General features: G+C 38.5%; 2 protein-coding genes and 1 long non-coding RNA gene across 4 annotated transcripts in view; 1 reads left to right on the top strand and 2 right to left on the bottom strand.

Moving 5' to 3' along the window:
- Positions 1-161, bottom strand: part of spidr (scaffold protein involved in DNA repair) — a 43422-nt gene extending 43261 nt beyond the window's left edge. Inside the window, exon 1 of the mRNA XM_005912624.3 lies at positions 26-161. Within this exon, the coding sequence (XP_005912686.1) occupies positions 26-40 (15 nt within the window). The 5' untranslated portion in view covers positions 41-161. The remainder of the gene's footprint in view (positions 1-25) is intronic.
- LOC102302679 lies at positions 150-7820 on the top strand. Its single transcript, XR_001336146.2, has 2 exons — positions 150-258; positions 2912-7820. It is a non-coding gene; the product is annotated as an uncharacterized LOC102302679 (long non-coding RNA).
- Positions 3422-22083, bottom strand: mapre2 (microtubule-associated protein, RP/EB family, member 2). Of its 2 annotated transcripts, none has more exons than XM_005912623.3 (7): positions 21976-22083; positions 9306-9433; positions 7853-7998; positions 7543-7759; positions 7159-7304; positions 4555-4713; positions 3422-4424 (listed from the first exon to the last, which is right to left on the bottom strand). In XM_005912623.3, exons 2-7 carry the CDS (start codon positions 9424-9426, stop codon positions 4326-4328), a joined length of 888 nt encoding a protein of 295 aa, XP_005912685.1. In that variant the 5' UTR covers positions 9427-9433; positions 21976-22083; the 3' UTR covers positions 3422-4325. The 2 variants fall into 2 exon arrangements, with proteins under 2 accessions (XP_005912685.1, XP_005912684.1); XM_005912622.3 differs by lacking the exon at positions 21976-22083 and adding an exon at positions 12298-12696.
- Between the last annotated feature and the right edge of the window lie 611 nt (positions 22084-22694).

Genomic DNA, 22694 nt, shown 5'->3' with positions numbered 1-22694 from the left:
GCTAGCTAGTTACCAGACTTCTTACCTTCCTGGAACTCATTGAGAAAAAAAAAACAGTCAATGCAGAGTTACTGAAGTGGTCTGTGTGCGTGTCCCCAAAGCGTCATTAGAAATATAATATATCTCGAACCCATCTTTGTGAAGTTACCGGTGTTTCCTCCCTCACTAGTTTGCTAAGCGCAGGAACAAACTAGTGGCGCTTACCCAATCTGGAGGTGCGTTTCATAACTCACCAGCGTGGACCGGAGGCGGATATGGGTGAGATTCTCACACCAAATCACTCAGTTATGCCTGTAAAATTTAGATTGATTCACTTTTCTTGAAACTCTTAATACAGTTTTCTTCTTGAGTTTGCTTTTCTGCACTAGGCTGAACTGCACAAGGTTAAATACGTACCAAAGGGTATATTATTCTACTGATACAGGTAAAAGTCCAAAAATCATTACTACAGTAAATATACAGGCCAAGTTACTACTCTTTATAAAGAGTCATATCACACTGTCATTATTATTTTTATCATTATTATTATTATTATTAATTGGAATTGGAATCTATGGTGGAAGCCTCTTTAATGCATTTCTCCTTTTTGCATGGAAGCAAAGGGACCTTCTCTTTAATAATAACAATAACTATTTAAAAGTCTTTAAGCTTTTCAAGCTTTTCTTCCCTGCCCAAGCATTCAATGCCCTTTATGCCTCATTCTCCCATTCATACAAAGAATGTTAGAGTAGCCCAGACATACATACAAACACTTAAGCACTTTGACACATATTCACACTCTGATGGATGTATCGGAAAGTAACTTGGAATCAATATCTTGTCCAAGGGTATCTGGCGTGCAGAATAGAGCAACCAGCAAACCACCAACCTTCCAAGTAGTAGATGATCTGCTCTACCTTTCTGAGCTACAACCACTCCCATTTTGAATCCAATTATTGCACTTCTTACTCTTCTACTTCTTACTACTTTTTAAAATGCTTTAGTTATGTATTATTCTGAAAATTAAGTGGATTATTATAACTCAAGCTACTAAACAACATATAAATAGTTAAAAATAATCAATAGCTGCGACATGAAAAAGACATAGACAGCAATAAATCAGTAACTGTTATCCAATGACGTCATGTATATGATTCTAAAAACTGTCATTTTACTTCATATATATTATAATGTACAACCTCTGAACTATTAACCTACTTTAAGTAAAATATCTAAACACTTTTTTTCTGCAACTGAACTATCCATCACAAATTTTGGTTTAAATACTATGCCTTATTGTGTGAAAGGTTCTTTTTACACAATAAGAATGTGATAGGATCCAGGGCTCCATATGAGCTTGAAAATTATGACAGCAATGAAATGAGTCTTGGCTTGCTAAACTTTGCATGGCCACAATCTTGATTTTTGCATCACTGAAGTAAAAAATCTTGAGCAGGACTGTGCAGAGACCTCTACAACAGAGGGAGCTAATTCCTTGGGATGTTCGACTACATATCCACTTCCACTGCTTCTTAAATGTTGAGTTGACCAGACCTTTCTAACCTTGTGTCTTGCAAAATTAGTCTGTCACACTGCTAGCAAAACCTACACATCAGTTGCAAACATATTTTTTCATCAAATAGTGACTTATGTGAAGGAGAGGATTGTAGAAGAATTGAGTTACGGTACCAAATACTGTAAAAAAAAAAAAAAAATTAGCAAATCCGAATCTATAAAGAACTGTGTCACAAATTTGGATTGAAATATGTGCTTCAGACTGTGATGGAAAACAATGATGTGACTGTCGTTCCAGGCATTTTGGAGGCCTTAAAAGCACAGCTCAAAAAATCAACCCAAGAATCTTCTCTTCCATGTTTTGTGGTTTAAGGAAGACAGTCGCCTGCTGCATAACCACTGAATAACAGAGACAAGGAAATATTTATTTACATGGGAAGTTACAACCCTCTTTTCAAAATATAAGTACATAGGCTGCAGCAGATGACCACCCCTTACTGACCCTGGTTCTGCCAGGGGTTTCTTTCTGTAAAAGGGAGTTTTTCCTTCCCACTGTTCCCACCTAGTCCTTGGTGGTCCTAGGTGACACACTGGAAAGATTACATTTGTCTGATTGTCAATTTCCTCCCTAATACTGTGAGGTCTTTACCTTGCACTTTTTGGACACTCTAAGTTGTTCACATAAATTGCCTCTTAATTGGAAAATAAAACTAAACAGAAAATGAAATAAATAGATGTTTGTGATTTTCTCAAGAACATTTGACTTGTTGAAGGTAAAGGGGAAAAATGGTTTGTAGTAAATCTAATAAATGATAATATAGAAAGAGTTTTTTTTGGTTGCTGATTAAAACAAACTATAAATGCTGTACTAGATACACTATATTGCCCAAAGTATTCACTCACTCACTGTGTTCCAATCACTTCCGTAAACACAGGTGTGTAAAATCAAACACCTAGGGATGCAAATTGCTTCTGCAAACATTTGTGAAAGAATGAGTCGTTCTCAAGAGCTTAGTAAATTCCAGCGTAGTACCATGATAGGATGCCACCTGTGAAACAAGTCCTGTTGTGTAAATCCCTCAGTACTAAATATTCCACAGTCCACAGATGTAAAGAAGTCCTGTACCTTCTACCTGTCCCCTTAAAGCCCCCGATTAATTTGGAAAATGAAGATAAAATTTGATTTGTAATTCCTTCTGTCTGAAATCAGCTACAGAATAAATTAAATCTCAGGTCATGCTAAATGAATTCAGGGTCATTCTGTGATATTGGATATGAATGGGTCTTTTTAAAGCTTTTTAGTTTTTTTGTCATTCATAGATCTTTATATATTCTTGAGTATACTGGCATCTTTAGTTCTTGTTGTAGTTAAGTGTTCACTTAAGCTTTAGTTATGTTCTCACTTCCTGTTTCATAGTTTCGCCTCTAGTGTGCTTAGACGGCGGCCCTGCAACCCGGCCCCAAGTAAGTGGAAGAAAATGGATTGACGGACAACAACCTCCCGTGGACTCAAAAGGTGATTTTTATTACAGCAAATCCATTCGAATCTCAACATCTTTCAAAGAGCAGGTTAAACATACAAAAGCTCACTTAACATGTTTTTTTTTGTTTTTTTTTTATTAAATATGTAAAAAGCAGGTCAAGTTATTCACAAATAAAATGCAAACATGCAACACGATTTTTTGTCGGGGAATGCATAATGAGTGGGACATAAAAAAAGAAAACAAAACATTTACCATTCATTAATTATTGACAGTACATGTTTACATTCTTTTTCATTTACACAATAATATATGACTAAAGCATCGTGGTGCACTGCCCAGTTCAATATTAGTAAATGCAATATTAAGAAAGGGTATACAATGTACTTACTGGAATATAGTGTAACAAATTGCTCAGTGAACTGACATCTCCCTAAGACCTGTGATTAAAAAAAAATAAAAAAATAAAAAAAATATCCCAACAGTTCCAGCGGAGGTTTACAACTTAAAACTGCTGCTTCATCATAAGACTACTCCACAATGTTTCTTCCTTCCCTATGTTTACGGTTTAAATCTCTATCACTAAAGCCACCTTGTGTGGTGGGAACAAACGCTAAGCCGAGCACACTGATTATCTGAAATCTTGTAATTTGTAATGACAGCTGTGACACAGTCATACAGTTGGGATTTAACTACATTTTATTATCCTCCTTCACGAGGATGCAATTCAGATCCTTGCACTATTCCTAAGTCTTAATAACAACAACAATAATAAATACGGTGAGGGTCTATGGACAGATTGTCCAATACGAAGTCAAATGTCAGTGCAACATATGGAAGGAGGTTAAATAAGAGCTACTACGAGCCCTTCCAGGGCTTTGCTTATTGCATTCTTATGATTAATATTGTTGATATGAAAAAAAAAAAAAAGAAATAAAAATAGCAGGGAGTCTAACACTTGCACTGACAGGTAGTGGTTACCTGTCTAAACTTCAGCATTTCATCACATCTACTGCAGGATTTGAATTGACTTTGCGCCCACACAGTCCTCTGATGGTCTGAGCTTGTCCGCTGGTGGAGGTCATTGCCACAAACCCGCCACAGCAGTTCACCAAAAGTCACAAGAAACATTGAACAGTGAGCAGAGGGGTACAAAAAAACCCCAAACAAAAACCTGTGATGGTGCTTCTTTCAGGAGGCTTCTTCATGTGCTCAGTTTCGGAGAAGATGAAAAATAAAAATGAGGACAAATGAAAATCCTTTAACAGTTCTCACATAGTCAAAAAAATTAAATTAAAAAAATAAAATAAAGAGAGAGTGGGGTGTAACTGCGGTGAAGGATGATGGCAGTCAGTATTCATCCTGCTCCTCCTGCTGATCGTCTGGCACCTCCTCGTGGGCTTGCTGGTCCACTTCTTGTCCGTCGCCCTCAGCTAGCTCCCCTCGTTCCTAAAAAAGAAAAGAGAGAGTTGAGGCAAGCGCATGTGACTGCACACAAACACTGAATTAAATCCACATGATTTCCTCAACAAAGAATGAGCACGATCCTGCTTGGATCAATCTAAAGGCCTGGACTGACCTGCTCATCGGAGGCGTACAGGATCTCCATTAGCCGATCGACAAACGGGGCGTTTTCCTCCCCCTGTTCCTGACAGAGCAGCTCCACCTCTCGCAGCTTGCTGAAGTAGTAGTCTCGCTCCTTCTCCACTCCTTCCAGTGCCAACTTTAGTGTGTTCACCTGCAAAAATAAATGTTCAAGCATTTCAAAACACACCAACTCTGAACAGACTCACAACGTTAAAAGATAAGCAGAGAAGAAACACAAAGCTGATTAAAACTGATTAAAACGACTCAAGATAAACTGTTTAACTGATACAAGTTGTCTTCAGTTACATGTGATTTGAGCACTAGAGCAGCTCTGAATGATTGAATGCAATCATTATATCAGTAAAGGATCTACCGATCAGTTAAGTCTTTGTCTTCTATTCACCAGTTTCTGCTTAACAAATGTACATAAAAAATAAAAATAAAAAAAATAAAAAATCAAATGCTGCCTGGCAGCATTTTCTGGCTTGTGGTCACTGCACAAGAGCTCCAAGCCCGCTTCTTCTTAGTTTAATCCTTGGCTTGAATCTGACATGTACTGTACCAAATTTAACGCAGCCAGCAACATTTTGGATCTCAGAGTGGAACAACTACACAATATCCACACAGCATTTAGCAGCTTTGTATGCACAGGGTTTTGTTTTTTGTTTTTTTTTAAACCAACCACATACAGTGCCTTTAAAATGCCTCAGTGCTATTTTTAATATTTGGAAACAAGTTGAATGTCTGCTAAGATTTTAAATCTCTAGTACTTTGAATCTCCAAATATGACGCGTCAGGTGTAACATTAATCACAGCCTATTTCTATACCAGCTTTCTAAGGAACCATTAGTCTATCCACAGAGTGAGAAGTGGATTTAGGTCTGACTCCTAATTTGACACAGACTGTATATAAAAGATAGATGTAACTCCAGGTTTGAAAAGTGAAATGTACAAGTGCCTTAAATCTGCACCCTTTCTTACAGCCAGCAGGGGGCGACTTTGGCCATGTTCCGCAAAGCAGGTTTAACAAACTCTGTTTGAGATTTGAGTGCCACAGAAGTTGATCACAGCTATTAGTTATTATTGAATCATTTCTGAGTATGTTCTCTCTCAGTCAAGCGTATGTGTAGCAGAAGAAAAGCCATCATCAATGGAGCTCCAATACCAGGATTCACCATGGCAACGAGTAAATGAAGAGACGATCCTCCATTTTAATCCAGTGGACGGAGGAACACGAATCAGTGTCAGTGAGGACCATGCCAGGAAGCTAGAAAACAGCAATTTTATTCTGTCATTCGCCCACACTGATTACCAACCTGATTCAGTGAGGGCCAACCAACCAATTTTACATTGGACCACAACCACGACCAAACAGTTAAAGCCTGGAGGGACAACATGCAGACAACTGAAGATAAAACTATATCTTATCAAAGAGAAAAGACAGTTTACTTACCGACCTGTAATATTAGACCCAGTAATACAAATCTGGGCAATTTGGAGTGAAAAATGTGTCAAAACTCCTGCACTTAACGACTGTACTTCAACATGAAATGACTCGTCTTTCAAATTTAGTTCCATTCAAAAATATATACATAGTAAATTCAGACTCAGTTTCACATCAACTCCAACACGATGCCAACTGTGACGGGCAGTTTTCCATTAGTGCAACTGATTATGACACATCAAATATAATTCACATTGATTAGTGGTTGTGTGTCTCTGCAGCTTCATGCAGGCTGATTTACACAGTGATCACCACAGTAACATATGGGAGATTCAATGCAGGGGAGCTGGCTGACAGCCTGACAGAGTCTTCAACCCTATTTATGCTCGCCGCATTGGTCACTTCTCACACCGATGTGCTGATATTGCACAGCTACGTCCATTTCTACTCGTCACTGTGGCGCTTTTGTCTCTTTGCGATCTTCTTCAGCTGCTGTAGAAATCTTTCTCCATGAGTTCTGTACCATATGGGAATCCCTGCGCTCCTGCATACATGTGTCATATATATGCCCATATAGACAGCCTTGCCTCAAGCCTGTCAATTTTTTTAAATAGCTGAGGCTGCAATAGCTCCAAAGCTACGTAAACTGAAAAGGTGCACGGCTGGCCGAAAAAAATGCCAAAACATGCCATGCCTTACTGCAAGTGACATCACTTCTGTCATTTGGTGAGAGCAGTGAGCATAAACTGGCCCTTAGATAAACATAGAATAAATTCTACAGTCTATCATTCTATGATGTTAATAAATTAGGATCCAGTTATTTGAGTCACAATAACATTGAGTAACAATTTTAAAAATGCTAGGTGACTTCCTACTTAGTTATTGCATTCAAAAGATTTTCAGAAAACTTGACCTCTGACCTTGAGGTCACTGAGATTCAAACTCATCCAAGATTTTAAATAGATACACCTGTGTTATCACTTTCAAAATCCTACATTTCCTCATTTTCAAGTTATCACATTCACAAATGGATGTCCATGCCGCCACCCGTTACGGTATTGTTATCGCCCTACCAGCTGTTTACAGCTGAAAGGTTTATAAAAAATTAACATTTTAAAAAAAAGCTCACAATTGAGCTGTACACAGACATACCTGCTCAGTAAGATGTGTGACTTGTGCTTCCAGTTCTTTCTCTCCTTTGGCAGGAGTTGACACGGATGTAGGGATCTTTTTGGCGGACGAGGGTCTGGATGTTGGCGTTGAAGACTTAGGAGTAGTAGAGCTCGACCTGGATGCTCCTGCAGCGAAGAAATATTTATGAATAAAGGGTTGCTTGTCACTATATCTGAGTGTAAACTTGACAAATCAGACCCAATAATCACAGGAGCTGATATATGAGCAGGAAAAGTAACAGTCTAGCCATTTGATACCATATACATCCAGTGCAAAGGTGTCAAAAAAAATGTGCAGATAACAGTAAACATACATGCATAATTTATAACCTTCGTTTTGTTTTATTCATCAGTTGAATCTTACCTGCGGTAGGAGAACTGGCTGCATGGTGAGACTTCTTTGGCAGGTTGAAGATTTGCTCACCGGGATCAGGCGGGGGGATGGCATCCTGACCCTGCCTGGCTGCAACTGGGTCGTAATCTTTGCCGTCGTAATTGGCGTCAAAGAACTTCTTAAACCACTGGATGAAATCGAGATTGTCCTGAAATCTGCCTTTGACCAGTTTCTCCACAGGAATAATCTGAACAAAAAAAAGACTGTTAAAACCCCCGAACAGTAAAGCGAGGTGAAAAAAAAAAAAAAAAAAAAAAGGTAAGATATTCAGGACACTCACCTTGTCCACGTTCATCCTTTTGAAGGATGCCTGCAGCAGTTTGAAATTGTGAATGTACTCGTGTTCTAGTTTAGCTTGAAACTTGACCTTCTTAAGACTGATGCAGCCAGGGAAGAGCAGATCCATGAACTGGCAATAAGCAGCTCCTAAAGAATTATTAATAATAAAAATAGTTAAGCACCACAAGAATAATTATGTATGTGGGGGGTGGGGTAGGGGGGGTGGAGAGCAGAACACTGAAAAACATGCCGTGAATAATCCTGACCACACTCTGCACCACTTAATCTCTAACAGACTGATTGTGCTACCACAGTTACAGGAAATCTTTTCTACTCGTGCAATAACTCTTTAAAATACACACGTCTGTCGGGCAAGGAATCATCTGTTCTCCCATGTTAACAGCTTAAATAAACTGCAGTCAGAACACTTAAAACTGTGTACAATAAGCAACTTTATTACACTGCACTGTTATACGGAGTCACTTGAATGTGATTTGATATTTACTGTGTTGTTACTACGTTTAGCCAGCTTTTTTTTTTCTTTTCTTGGTTAAATTTGAGATATTTCACTTTGTTATATTATATTATTACCTATTATTTTATCTTTCCAGCCTGTCCTGGGTCTGTCCTGCTAGCAAGATATGTACAAAACACTTCACCTAGGAGTCATCCTAGGTGAACCACCTCAACTTGATCAGAGGAGTAGCAGCTGTACTCAGATTTCCTCCTGAATGACCAGTTTTGTCACAGCGCATTTTATCTTATTGATCTATATACTATAAACCCATTTTCTTAAAGGCAGTGTTTAATCTTAAATTTTAGCTGCTGTAACATAAGCATTCACAAAGTTTGGAGATAAATAAAGTACATCTTATGTTATTGCACACAGTCTACGATTCTTTTTTTTTTTTTATGCCTGCCTTTGTACATGTGAGGCTTTTCATGTCCAGATCCTTGACCTCATTTCTTTAAAAAGACAAATATTAATGAGCTTTCACATTAACATGGCTCACATAACCTGAAGCTTAGTGATCCATTTGAAAAGAGGACACCAGCTCAACCTTAGGTAAAGCTCACATGAACCCAACCAGGGAGCTCATGAGAAAACCATCTAAACCAAACCACACCCTGAGAAAAAAGGGGGTGGGTGTGCATGTGTTTGTGTAGGCAGAGGGTGATTGAAATTGGATTACTTGGTCACAGCAGGAGAGCACACGGCAGAGTTTATTTATAGACAACTCTCTTCCAGGGAGAGGTGAACATGTTTCCACAGGTTGCTTTAACCGCCAGCTTACACCGAAAGCTATTCAGGCGAAGACCAACCACTAAAAACACACCCCCCCATTTCAGACAGCGAGTCGGGCACAGGAGGAGGAAGGAAGAGGAATAGCTGAAGCGAGAGAAGAAGAACAAGTTTTTTTTTCCTTTCTTTTTAAAGGTCCGTCTGTTCTCACCTGAGGAGAGCTGCTCCACTTTCGTGTAGTTTAGGCAGAGGATATCGTTAACCCAGGCAGTAATGTCATGCCTGCTCATAGTCTCCTGGGTTATTGAGGTAGAGTATACGTTGACCGCCATCCCCCAACTGCAATAGAAAGGAAACAACACTGAAAAACAAAAGCTAGGTTGCTGTGATAGATGTCCTATTTCTTTCTGTCTCAAGTCAGTTTGTTGGTCTTCAAAAATGGGACAACTTCTCAAATAGGTTAAGATTTTAAGACATGGTGACAAGGGGCTGCTATTTACTGTGAGACGATGTATTTTTTTTTTTTTTTTAAAGTCTCCTCAGAGACTCAGCTATCTGCAGTCCCTGGGAAAGTGAAATAAGAATTGGTAATACACAAAAAACATCAATAAACAGTTTATACTAATGCAAATTCAGTTGACTATTCAATATACAATAAAACAGCCCAGCTTAAATAATTTCAAAGCACAAAGACGAGATCTAAAAATCAAATCAAATCTAAAAAAGGCCACAAAAAAAGAGCTGCTGGACAGTTAATGTTGGTTAATTAGAACAACTACTGGCCAAACAAATCCTAACTGCTTTGCTCATGTTTAGCTCAATCAGTTAAACTATACAGAATTGTATAATCTCTTAAATAAAATCTTCAGCCTGGAAAGCAAACAATGAGACTGCATCTAGACATAGCACACGAGTTGATCTTTAGCATTTCTCCACATGCCCAGACTGACCCGCAAAGAAGCCCAGCAGCATAAAACATACTCTGAACCCCCCAATGCCACCCGACCCCTGGCTGCTACATGTCAACAATACTAATGTCCACATTATCATCCTCAGGTGTGACACACAGAGTCCAAAGCCCTGCCTAACAGTCTGTCATAGACTGTTAGGCAAACTATAACACAAAGCAGTAGAGGTGCAGATAAGATCACAGTTTGATACTGGAAATACAAGTTTGGGCTTGGAGATTGAAATCTGGCATGAATCAATGTTATCTTGGGCAAAATGATCTCTGCATGCAAAACTATCTGCTTAACAAGTTAAGTCACATTAAAATACCCACACAGCAGTGGAACACGGGACAAAAGCACAGCAATAAATTCAAGAAATTACCCTGGGTTTGTGGGGGTAACTTTGTCTGCAAACTCAAAGCAGATTCAATTATCTCAGCATAAACAGTTCTTTGCTATACACTTTAAGAAACAGTCATATCTGAGCAGGGACTCTCCGCCTTTTGGTTTTAGAACTGAAAAGGCTTCTTGGATGACAGGTGAAATGTCTTTAAGAAGTCCAGTCCCTTTATTTCCAAGCTCCTTAAAATATCTGAGCAGTTTTTTTTGTTTTTTTTTTAACCAAATCAATGACTGAGTGAGGTGATGATCTACTGTAGATACTTATAATACATTGCAGGATGAAAAAGGGATCTTTTAATTTGACCTTTCCTGCACAGCGGAGCAGACAGAAGCTGTTGCAAAGGCTGATTAGATTTGATCTGATTGCAAAACTGTGACTTTGGAGGCCTCAGGGCACCTGCTCTACTTGCAGTATGCATACTGAAAGCATGCAATGTGCCAAAGATACATCAGTAAACTCAAACTTTGACCCTTAAGCTACACATTTAAAAGAAGTCAACAAAACAGTTATTTCTTCCTAATTCATTTGTTAACTCTTAGCGTGAGATATTGTGGAAGGAAAGTCTGCACATGAGTGGACATCCTACCTGAGAATATCTGAAATATGAAAAAATATCATTCAGAGAATTGCAACAGAGCATCATAATAATGGAAATGAGCTCTTTAAAACACAATCAGTAATATATAAACATGCAAATATGTCATTGCACATATTACTGCAGCTTTATAATGTTCCTGTGCAAGGAGCAAAGCTGTGCAATGAATTAAAAAAAAGAAAAACTAAATTCAACTACAATATTGACTTCCAACAGCAAGGAAAGCAAGATAAAGCATTTATTTTCTCACTGACTGCTGTTTTTGCCTTGAGGCCTTCTCTAAAACCCACAATCTCACTTCTCCAAAGGCTGTTCGCAGGTCTACAATCCTCAATGCAAGAAGTCGAGCTGATCTCAATACTGATTCTAATTTTTACAACATTTCACAGACAAGAACAGCTGCATTAAAAGAAACACCCATCTGGTGGTTTTATAACCGCGATAATATGGTGCCAAATCATCCCCCTCAAACAGACACCAGGATATGCAGCATAATAATAACCCCAACCATTCAGCGTTAAAGTTGGGTTATCAGACCACTGCAGCAGCAGCAGCAGCAGAGCCTCGGCTCTAGGAAGGAAACTGGGCCAGCCCCTCTCCATGTCAACAAAGCGGATGTATGCGCCGCTTAGCATGCTTTGTTAGCCTTGCAGGGATAGCCTGCCGACACCAGGGCTGGGCATGATGCTTCAATTCAATAAGAAGAAACCGGGCTTGTGCGGCAAGTCTTAGTAGAGGGTCTCCCCCTTACAGACACCCACAGTACAACATCACCCAGACACATATTAATGGCGACAGTGGGGGGGATTCAGTAGCTGCGGAGTGTCAAGTCACGATGGGAATATTCTAGCAGCAGCAGGAGGAGGAACAGGAGGAGCTGTCTGTGTAGTCCTGTCATCTGACAAGCTGGACCCACTCCTCCAAAAAACGTGCCTGTACCATTGCGCACCACCAAATACAATAAAACAGTTGACAGCGTTACATGCTAGTCCCAGCAGTGGTTTCGGGTGCTACTGGAGAAGCAGGGGGAGGGTTTAAGCTAACTTAAGAGCGATTTACGACACAGTATCGGGTACAGAGTGCTAACATGACAGGGGAGTGTGATTGGTGAGTGGGGGGGGAAAAGCGGATGGGTGCAGGGAGGAAAACGCCGAAGAAGAGGAGGAGGCCGGATTGCGGGTTTTTTGGGGGGGTCTGCAGCGGTGTGATTTTCTTTTCCTGACATTAAACCAAATGCGACATTTCACTGGTTTACCTGTAGGCGCGCTCTCCTCGCACTGTATTTTTCCTGTAAGGAATGATGTTGGTTCCGTTGTCCTGGACGATGTCGTTGTTATTCTCTCCATTTGGGGAAAGGGCTTGGGTGGGACCGGGCATTTGGGTCTCTAAAATGTTGAACAGAAACTCTGTTCTCTCTCTGGCCGAGGGGGGACGAGGGAAAAAAAGCAAGAGGAACGATGCAAAATGCTAAGAAAGTGCCGCACCTCCGGGGCTCTCTCTCTCCTTCTGTCTGCTTATTCCTCACAAATCTCTGCCCTAATGACGTTGCTGCTCCCTGTACCACGTGACTCGCGGGGTTGGCTGCCTGTTTTCCCTATGGTGGGCTATTTCAGTACACCAAAATTTCATTGATTACTTGAGTGCTGAAAAGTATCGCCGGGGAGGTCAGATCGATGTGTGATGCTCGTCGCTTTTTGAGGTGCGGCGAGGGGATTTATTAAAAGAAGGGAAAAAAAACAACAACAAAAAAACTCAGAGGCGACAACCAATCAGCTAAAAAGAAGGGATGGGAATAAAGGGAAGACGCAGCACACCCACTTCACCTTGGTTAGATCATCAGATAGCTGATTGGTATTAAAGCAGATGTAGGCAAACGATACCCAGTAGTGTTGGTGATGAAATCATGTCCATTCATGGTGTGTGATAAAATGCTGTTTTGATTACTAACCACATGATTGAATCAATTAAATTGTGTCCATGAAAATCAGAGGTTGTTGTGTTGGCTCAATATGGGCCCGTGGAGAGGGGGGACTGTGCGCATACAGTTAAAGCAAAGAGTCTGTTACCTTACTAACATAAGTGTAGGCATTTCCTGTCAGTTTTTGACCATTTTTGTTTGAGTTGATTAAACCCCAATAAACAGTCCTGGGGATTTTACTTTATTGGAACACCAAAACATCTTGAATTTCAGTCAGAAGTTTACACACGCTCATCATGGGCATGAATATCAGGTTAACTTTTAATGATTTCTTTGAGTTGTTCTTTTTCCAGGGTGGAAATACTGTACAGCATACATTTTTTTAAAAATATGGTAGTGGTAGCATTATGTTCTGGGGCATCATGTCTAGTGGTACTGGTATTAGGGGTGGGGGGAAAAATCGATACTGTGTAGTATCGTGATATTTTGTTTGCTAATAATGTATCGATACAGGGACAGCAGAAATCGATATTTGTTACAAAAAAGGTTTTTGTGCTCAGAGCATGTTGATCCTTTTTCTGAGCAAGAATCCTGACATTCCTTCACTGTCCAAATGTGTTTAACTATTTTTTGGCAGCAATAAACATGACAGTTTACTTATTTTAATTTAAGACATGTTTTATTTTAATTAAGTTTAAAACTTTTTTTATTTAATGTAAAATTATATTTTGTTTTAATTTACTTTCAAATTCTTCAGTTGCTGAATGGGCTGCATAGTTTTCATAAATTGCATAGTTCAGAATAGCTATAATTTTACCAGATGGTTGCATTCAGTTAAGTTGGACTAGACTGTAATACAAACCGTTCAGTTTGTCAACAATAAAACTGACTGAAATGAGAGAAAGACTGAGTGCGAGACTTTGATATTAGATAAAATGAATATTGATAAAGTTTAACTTTATGTACAGAATCTGAATATTGCAATTTTTTTTTTAAAAATCGCAATAATATCGTATCGTGCGTTAAGTATTGTGATAATATCGTATCGTGGGATGTATGGTGATTCCCACCTCTAACTGGTATATTGCACAAAGTGGACAGAATAATGAAGGAAGACTATCTCCAAATTGTACAACTTCACCTAAAATAGACTCGAATAGACTTCCAAAACCCAAACCTCAATGCCATTGAAAATTTATGGACTACGCTTAAAGCTAGGTCTGTGCCACGAAACCAACAACTCTACCGATTCTCGTAAGAAGTGTTCAAATATCCAGCCAGAGTTATGTCAGAAGTTTGTTGATGACTACCAAAATAGTCTGGTTGAAGAGCAACTTGCTAAGAGACATATAACCAAATTTTAGTGGGGGTGATTGAATATTTTTGAGGGTCTGCGGATTAGAGTAAATCCAAAATAAGTTCAAACCAGTTCACAAAATTTAGTTTTTTAAAAGTCATTTAAGATTAATGGTTTACAACAATTCCACCCTGGAAAAAGAACAGCTCAAATGAATCTTTAAAAGCTACAAATGAGCATAACCCTCATGACCATGATGCATGTGTGCAAACTATCGATCTAATCAACATCAATTACTCAGCATCATCACCAGTAAATCAACCGAGAACAAGAATCTATTTTATTTTACTTTTTAAATGATTCGAGGAATCTACTTATAATCACAAAATGTCCAATCAGTAAAATAAAATAAAAAATATCACCATTATTTGGGATGTACCAATTGTGAAGCTAATGTGAAAATCAAAATTATGTCATTGACGATAGTCATTTCACCTTTGTTCCAGAGAAACAAAGCAATCCATCCATGTTCTAAACTGCTAACCTAATTTGGGGTCACAGGGGGGCTGGAGTCCAACCTAGTGGTCATACAGTGAAAGCCAGGGTATTTTATTATTTTAAATGTAATTTTAATTATCATCTTGTTTTTTAATTTTTATCTTTTTTTTTCTTTTTTTTTTACTTATTCAATGTATCATTTCTGGCATGTCAAGTGTACACCACTTTGTGTTCAGCTGGGAGTTGTTATGAAAGTGCTATATAAATAAATTGCTTCCTTGCTTATACTTTTCTAGCTCTTTAGTACATTTTTTTTTTTAAAATCATTTAGCCATCAAAAACTGATATGACACAAAATATAAACACACCACTTCAATCACTGATACAAGCCACAAGGACAAATAGTGGCCTTTATATATCAGTGCATTATAACCATTACCCAAAATGCAAGTGGTGTCTTCAAATGTCATGAAATCTAATGTAAATGTAAATGTAAAGCCTTTAAAACTGTTATTTCATATTATTTTTGATTTGATTGCCTGACACAAAAGGGGAAATGAATAACAAACAAGACTATATGAACAAATATGATAAATCAGCATCAACCATAATTTGAGAATAGGTCCATTCCCAATTTCAACATTTACAGATTAATTTTCTGTTCAACAGCAAACCAATTAATCAGTCTATAATTCAGCTGTAACGTACGTTAAAATGTATAAAATGTGTGTAATAAATGTAATTATAAACCACATGAACATCATAAATCAGTATGCACGGGTCTGTGGTTTAAGCGCAAACAACAGTCCTGTGGTTGCTAAGCTCTCTTCTGTTTGTGTTACCAATGTGTTGGTGTTAAACTGCTTTGTTTTGTGTTGCTTTTATCACTGCTGGGAAACCACAGTGAAATGGGACACAGAAATAAGGTCTAAAAAGTGAGCTCTATATATTTTAAACGCAAGTGTGAGTCACTCTCTATTGGTTTTAGTTGTTGTACAACGCTTTGTAACTTTTATGTTTGTAAAAGGCATTACATAAATAAATGTAACTAATACAAATATCTCATTTGTATTGATTTTAAAAATGAATTTCTTTTTCACACTATAAGAATAATGATTTGTGCAAATAGCCCAGTATTAATCTGATAATATCAAAATAGCAGAGTCAGTCCAGCCTGTTATGGTTAGTAATCAAGAATGCAATTGTACACATGACGGTATTTAACAGGGATGATGAAAAGCTTTATAACAGGAGGGGACTACGCTACCTGCTGAAAACAGTTAAGCAAAGATGCAGGGATTTTATGCACAAACTATGTTCAAAGGACAAAGATGAAGCATTTCTGCTCTTCTGTTCTATTGCCTTGATTTCTTTCCTACTGTTTCTTATATTTTCTCTGCCACTCCTTTATTTAGAAGACCCAATTGCTATTTGAGTCTGAGGACAGGCCTTTACAGTTTACATATAAACTTAAACGGTGATGGTGCAAGAAATACAGGTACAGATTTTGAGGTCTATCCTACAATCTATTCACCACCATCATTGGTCCAAAGGTAAACTCACACCTGAGGTGACTGGACTTTTTCATGTCAGCATGTTTTTGGCCTGCAATGTAAGGGAGCAACTTCCGTTAAACATTAGCAGGGCTTATTTACTGGAATTTGATCCTCAAGTCAACACTCACTCTGATGCAGGGGCCAACAATTTTCTGTCAAAATCAACAATACTGCTTCTAATGTCAAATACTCACAATTCAGAGTCAACAGTCTTTGTGCTCAGCTGAAACTCTTAAATAGAACTCTGGTGCCACCATCAGGCCAAAGCTGAGGTCACAGTTATAAATCAATAAATTTAACTCTAGATGAATGTTTTAAAAATGGAAAACGATATATATAGTCCAGTTTTATTCACTTCTTGTCTTTTGATAATACAATTTTCAGTATAAATATAAGGACTTTCTTTTTTAATTGCCCCATATGTACACTCACAGGCCACTACATTAGGTACACCTACTACTCATTAACATAAATTTCTAATCAGATCATTACACAGCAGCAGCTCGATGCATTTAGGCATGCAGACAGGGTCATGGCGACCTGCTGAATTTCAAAAAGTTGAGAATGGGAAGGAAAGGCAGTGTAATCAACTTTGAATTTAATATGGTTGCTCGTACCAGACAGGCAGGTCGGAGTATTTCAGAAACTGCTGATCTACTGGGATCCCAACATAACAGTCTCTAGAGTTTATAGACTAAATAAATGGTCAGAAAAAGAAAAGCTCATTGTCTGAAAATGCCTCAGTGATGCCAGAGATCACAGGAGAATGGTCAGACTCAAAAAGGCAAACTGAGGTTACAATTCAGTCACCAAAATGGGACAACAGAAGATTGGAAAAATGTTGCCTAGTCTGATGAGTTTCAATTTCTGTTGCTACATTTAGATGGTAGGGTCAGACCATAGAGCCATCCAGCATTGCATCAGTGGTTTAACCCGTTTTTGGGATATTGTCGTGGCACACTTTGGGCTCCTGAGTTCCAACTGAGGATTGTTTAAATCCCACAGCCTGCTTCAGTACTGCTGCTGACCCCGTCCATCCCTGTATGACCACAGTGTACCAATCTTCTAATGGCTGCTTCCAACAGATAACATACTATGTCACAAAGCTCAAACCCATTAGTTTTGAAAGCAAAAGGAGATCCAATCCTGTACTAGCATGGTGCAAGTGGCCAGTGAATATACAGAGTTTTATTAACTTAGTTATGAAATGATATAGGACAACAGCTTTTAACATTTTTTGTATCCAAGACATACCAAAGGGCAAGTCAAAGTTTAAAAAGAACACTTGTGCTTACATGTGCAGAAAATAGTCATCTGTTCTCTATCATCTGAAATTTCATTAGTTCTTTTTTTCATTATACTGCCAGGTGATGAAAGCACTTTTGAATATAACACCTATCTTTCTTGCTCCACTAGCAAACAGCTTTAATACAATCAAAACAACAACAACAACAAGAAAACAAATCAGTTTTCTGTTTCTGGTTCAATTTTTTTTTCTTTTATGTCATCTGCTGAAGGCTGTGGACATCAGCTTTTCCAGTTTGTATTTTACAGACATACACAGCCAATACAGTTGTTTATATGTAAAAAAAAAAATCCATCTCTGTTGGAGAAGCAGCTGAGGCATTGAAGGCTGTACTACCCAGGGGGTGCAGTCAGTTTGTTAGCTTGGAAAGCACCCGCTAACTCTTCCCAAACAAATGACAGAAATGTCACTTGCTGAAGGATGTGTACATTTCTGGTCCAGAACACAGGACAGGTAGGTCCTACAGCAGTTTCTCCTGACAGTTTTATTGCTTCAGGTGTATGTTGTTTTCTCCTTCTGTGATCAGTTTTTACCCCCCTACAAATGTCCACATCAGTATAAATCAGGGCCTTCAACATGTCAAAATTCCATGCATTACTTTTTGTACACTCACAACAGTAATTATACGGCTTCAACATTTGGACAACAATGCAAAAGAGCTTTAATCTGAAGCTGCAGATTCCTATATTATTTAACTGTGAAGTTGCTCCCATAATTTACACTATGAGTCTTATTTTTTTTTCATTTGAATCACTCAGATGGAGGTAACAGAAATAAATCAAGGCAGTGAACAGTATGCATAATATCAATCTCTAATTTAACTTGGGAATCTTGTGTGGTCACCCTGAAAGACATTCCCTCTTCTTCTTCTGTAAGGGTGTCAAACATCCAGCACAAGGAACACCAAAGGGTCCAAATTGTGAAATAAATGTAAAGAAGTCATCGATACTTCCAATTAGTCATTAAAGAGTACAAAAAAGTTCATGACTATGTCATGGCAGTAAACTAAGTGTGGAAAGCTGAGTTTGCTCTTATTTTTCATAAAGACTGAGGCTGCACTTCATTATTTGTTAATTTACTGAATATATTTGGTGTGAGGTTTTTTTTTTTTGTGTTTTGTTTTTAATGAGATATTAAGAACTAAGCCCACATTGCTAGTAAAAGGTTTTACTGGGCTCAGCTCATTTGAGAGCAAACTCAAATGCAAGCAGCCCGCAAAACTGAAATGAATTTGACACCACTGCTCTGCTGGGTCAAAAGTAGTCTTTGTGTAGTAGTCTACACAAATTCCTGCAGAGCTGAACACAAGGCATAACCAAGACTAATCTCATTAATGACTGAATTGCAGACACTTCCACTGACAGCCACAGGCATGCAATGCTACTTTTCCACTATGGTAATGCTAGAAGCCCTTTCAGACTGACAAGTGACAGCCATACCGTAGCACACTGGGCACAACACAAGCACAGAGGTCTGCTTTGTATCTGGCAGCAGCACACAGTGAAAGCATGTCATGGTCAAACTTCAGGGAAGGCATGAAAACAGGAAAGTGTGCTCGTCCCAGTGGCCAGAAACTGTACCCCCACCATACCGTGTCACTGCAAGGTGGGTGGGTTAATGTCAACTCTAGGCTGTCACAGGAATAAATTTATCACTTCCCAATCTGAAGGGCTTGAAGAGGTGGAGCATGCATAGCTTTTTCTAAATATATGGTCAGGTTGTAAAGCCCTAAGAATGAAATATAAACACACACATCCTCTGGGTCTATTACTGCTTACTTCAACTGCAGAGGGATGTTCCTCCGTGCTGCACTTGACAAAAAGAAATTGAAATAAAGAACAGAAATTTTCTTAAATGTGTACAGTATCATCGCAACCTGAGGCAGGTAGCTGATGCTTACCACTACATTACAAAACAACAAAAAAACAACACACTTATAGTTATTGACTGAAATAAAAAGTAGAGTAGATCCATTAACATGAACGCCTATTAGATGCTAAAACACTGTATGGTAGGTTATAAAAACAAAAAAGGAGCAGGAACAGGGAAGCGTAAAGTGCACATCTTTTCTAATTCACACAGGATCAAAGTATATATACAGGCTCACAAATATTCACTCACTCAAATCTTTTCATAAGTGGTACTGAAGGTTGTTGATGGCTACCAAAAGCATCTGGTTTAGATGCTTTTGCTAAGAGACATTTAAACAAATCATTAGTGTGGGTGTACATATATATGTTTGAGGCTGATTGCCATGATATTCCTGCCCATGATGAGTGTATGTAAACTTCTGACCAAAACTGTGGATAAGTAACAGCGACATTGCTTGATTAAGTCATGGCAGTGGGACGGTAGAAATAAAAGGTTTGTGAGCTTTGCTAGATTGCTTTGGCTCAATTTTAAAGGACCTAATCATGAGGTGAACACAGTCATCCCTTTACAAAAAGCATCAGCATGTTTGGACTAAAATATCCAATGCTGGAGTTTTCCAACTAAAAGTGTGTCAGAAGCTTTTTTCAAAACGGTCTCTTTAAGCTGTGTGGATGCGAGACAGATTAGGAACAATTACATGTTTTGAAAACTAAAGCATAGTTTTTAGTATGGATGTACCCTAACACTAAAATGAAAAGATATACGTCAATCAAATGATGTGTCACATAATGTAATCTTGAGAAACAGCAATCTTATATAATCCCTTGAAATAGTTTTAAATGGGGTAAGACAAGGAATACTGAGAGTGGAAATATGGTGACCATTTAACATTCATTCATGGAATTTTAGGAATACAACTATAAGTTAACTCATAAGTTTTACTAACCTAATAATATGTTAGTTGAGTCAGACTTGAGTAAGACTATGAGTAAAAATGCATTTAGGCTGCAAATTCTTTATCTTTATTCAGTTTATTTATATGACAAGAAATTAATGAGAAATCCAAAAGGGTATAGGTTAAAAGTGAGACTTTTGGAACACCTAAAATCAGCAAAAAAGGAACATTTTAAAAAGAATCGCAACTAAATAAGAAAAAGAAATAAATCGCTCATGTCAAATCCAGCTACAGATGAACTCTCAGTACTTAAAGCATCTTCACACTAAACTGGATAATCATCATCATACATCGTCATTTGTGTTTGTTATCCCTCATTTTAAACAGCTTCTGGATATTAAGTGGTAATTGTGGATTGCATGCTTTGTACATCATTTAAACTATGTTATAGTCTACTAAATCTTTGAATTTCTGTGTATTTAATTGAATAAATAATGGATTTACTGACTAGTCATAGAGTTTGTTATCATTCATATGGCTTTTTTTAGTAGTAAAAAGACTGCTCGCCTTGTGTTTCCCCACATTCCTACACAGTACGTCATATATAGAGCAATAAGTGAATCTTTTTTTTTTTTTTTAAACATAAAAAGTCTTTAAGTGTAAGGGAGCAGCCAGACAGCCGAGAGCTTTTTTTGTCTTGTGAATGCTGCTTGCTGAGGGTTTTGTAAGGGTGGGGTAGCATGTCAGCCCACATCTGGAAGATGATGCTCTTACAGTAAGTGTTGCTATACGTTAGCCTGCAATGAGTCAACACTGGGCTGTGAAGCATCAGGCAGAGTTGTGCTTGCCCTTTTCCCACTAAGAGCTAACCAACCTTTGGTAGAGGATCCCAAATGCACCTCTGTTAATCCGAGCTGCAGGTTGTAGAGGTTATGATCTCCAGAAAAACGGGTTAGGATGATATTAAGGGAGAAAACCCCTGTTAGACTGCGAGGAGTCTTTTCCTAAGACCTGAGAGATTGTTAACCCGCTACTTTAGAAAGAAAGTTTTCCTTTGGCATTTAGAAAGGGCATTATCTGCACCCAAGACAAAAGGCGACACTCGTCTATGGTGACCCCTTCTTCATTTCTTCTGTCCCTTCTTTTAGCTGTGGTTGCTGATGAGGGAAAACACCAAACAGTGCTCCTCTTTTCTGAGATTTTTTAAGCGCCTCCACCGCCACCGAGCAGCTAGCTGCTGCACCAAGTCTCGTAAATGAAGCTAACTCAACTTTGTATTAGAAATGACAGACTGCCTGGAAAAGCAAGCTAATGCTATCAAACAGACTTTTACGAAGGTAGACGTGACTTATAAATACAGTATTACATCTTCTCCGGCTAACCGTCAAGTTACAGTTGGCTAATATTTTCTCCTGCCATTACTTTGACAGTGCTGTGACAGCCGACGTATGTCCTGACCCCGGGCAACATCACGGTACAAAACAGCGACCGCCGCTTAAATACGTTCATATTTCTGCATTGATTTTCGCCGTTGCACGTTTCAATTCAAATTCCACAGTGAAAATTTTCAGTAAAAGCAAATCTCACTCACCAGTGAACTCCGATCCGCAGGTTACAAGGTGTTAAAAAAAAGGCTGTTTTCCGGCTGAGTCACCCCACCCTCAAACGCCCATTCTCGTAAGACGGTGAACTGCGAGCGGAGAGCTGAATGGACAGCGTCTCATCGCTCTTTCTGCTGATTGGTGCGTCGCCGACCTCTGTCATGATATTGACCAATCGAGTTGTGATCCGTTGATCGTTCACAACAATCAGACAGCTTTCTGTCCTGTCGCCTCGTGTCACTTCGCTTTTACTCCAGGAAAATGCAAATCGTCCATCTGAAGATGCACGCAGCTGAACACCAACGTTTATAAAATAAATATGTAAAATAATACGAATGAAAGACCTCAAAATGAACAACACCCACACAGGATAAATACTGCTGTATTGAACTGTACACATTACCACACCTACTGCACTCTATGTACATACATTTCGGTGTTTGTTTTGTTGTTGTTTTACTGTGTATAATGACCATTTGTATATAACATAGTGTTTTGGCATCTATGTACACTATTCTTGTTATTTATTTTTCGATTTTTATTTTTCTAATATAACTAATTCATTTTTCTTCCTGACCCTTGTAATAAATTAATGTTCCCAGTGTGGGATTAATAAAGTCTATGTTTATGTCTAAATCCTGGAAAACTTGTGTATATAGTCAGGCATACTGACTGATACAATGATGGGGTTTTTTTCTCTTTTCTTTTT

Source organism: Haplochromis burtoni, unplaced genomic scaffold, assembly GCF_018398535.1.
Source record: "Haplochromis burtoni strain Fernald_Lab_line unplaced genomic scaffold, NCSU_Asbu1 Contig_3, whole genome shotgun sequence".
NCBI lineage: Eukaryota > Metazoa > Chordata > Actinopteri > Cichliformes > Cichlidae > Haplochromis > Haplochromis burtoni.
Note: the sequence above shows the minus strand (reverse complement) of the source record. Positions and strands in the feature narration are given on the sequence as shown.

Bases quoted from the DNA above. Each gene is read 5' to 3' on its own strand.
- mapre2 (XM_005912622.3), bottom strand. From the start codon at position 12,419: ATGCCCGGTCCCACCCAAGCCCTTTCCCCAAATGGAGAGAATAACAAC. The intron at 7,760-7,852 runs GTGAGTGTCCTG...TTTTTTGTTCAG, and splicing joins AAAGGATGAACGTGGACAAG to ATTATTCCTGTGGAGAAACT. The intron at 7,305-7,542 runs GTAAGATTCAAC...TCTTCGCTGCAG, and splicing joins AGCCAGTTCTCCTACCGCAG to GAGCATCCAGGTCGAGCTCT.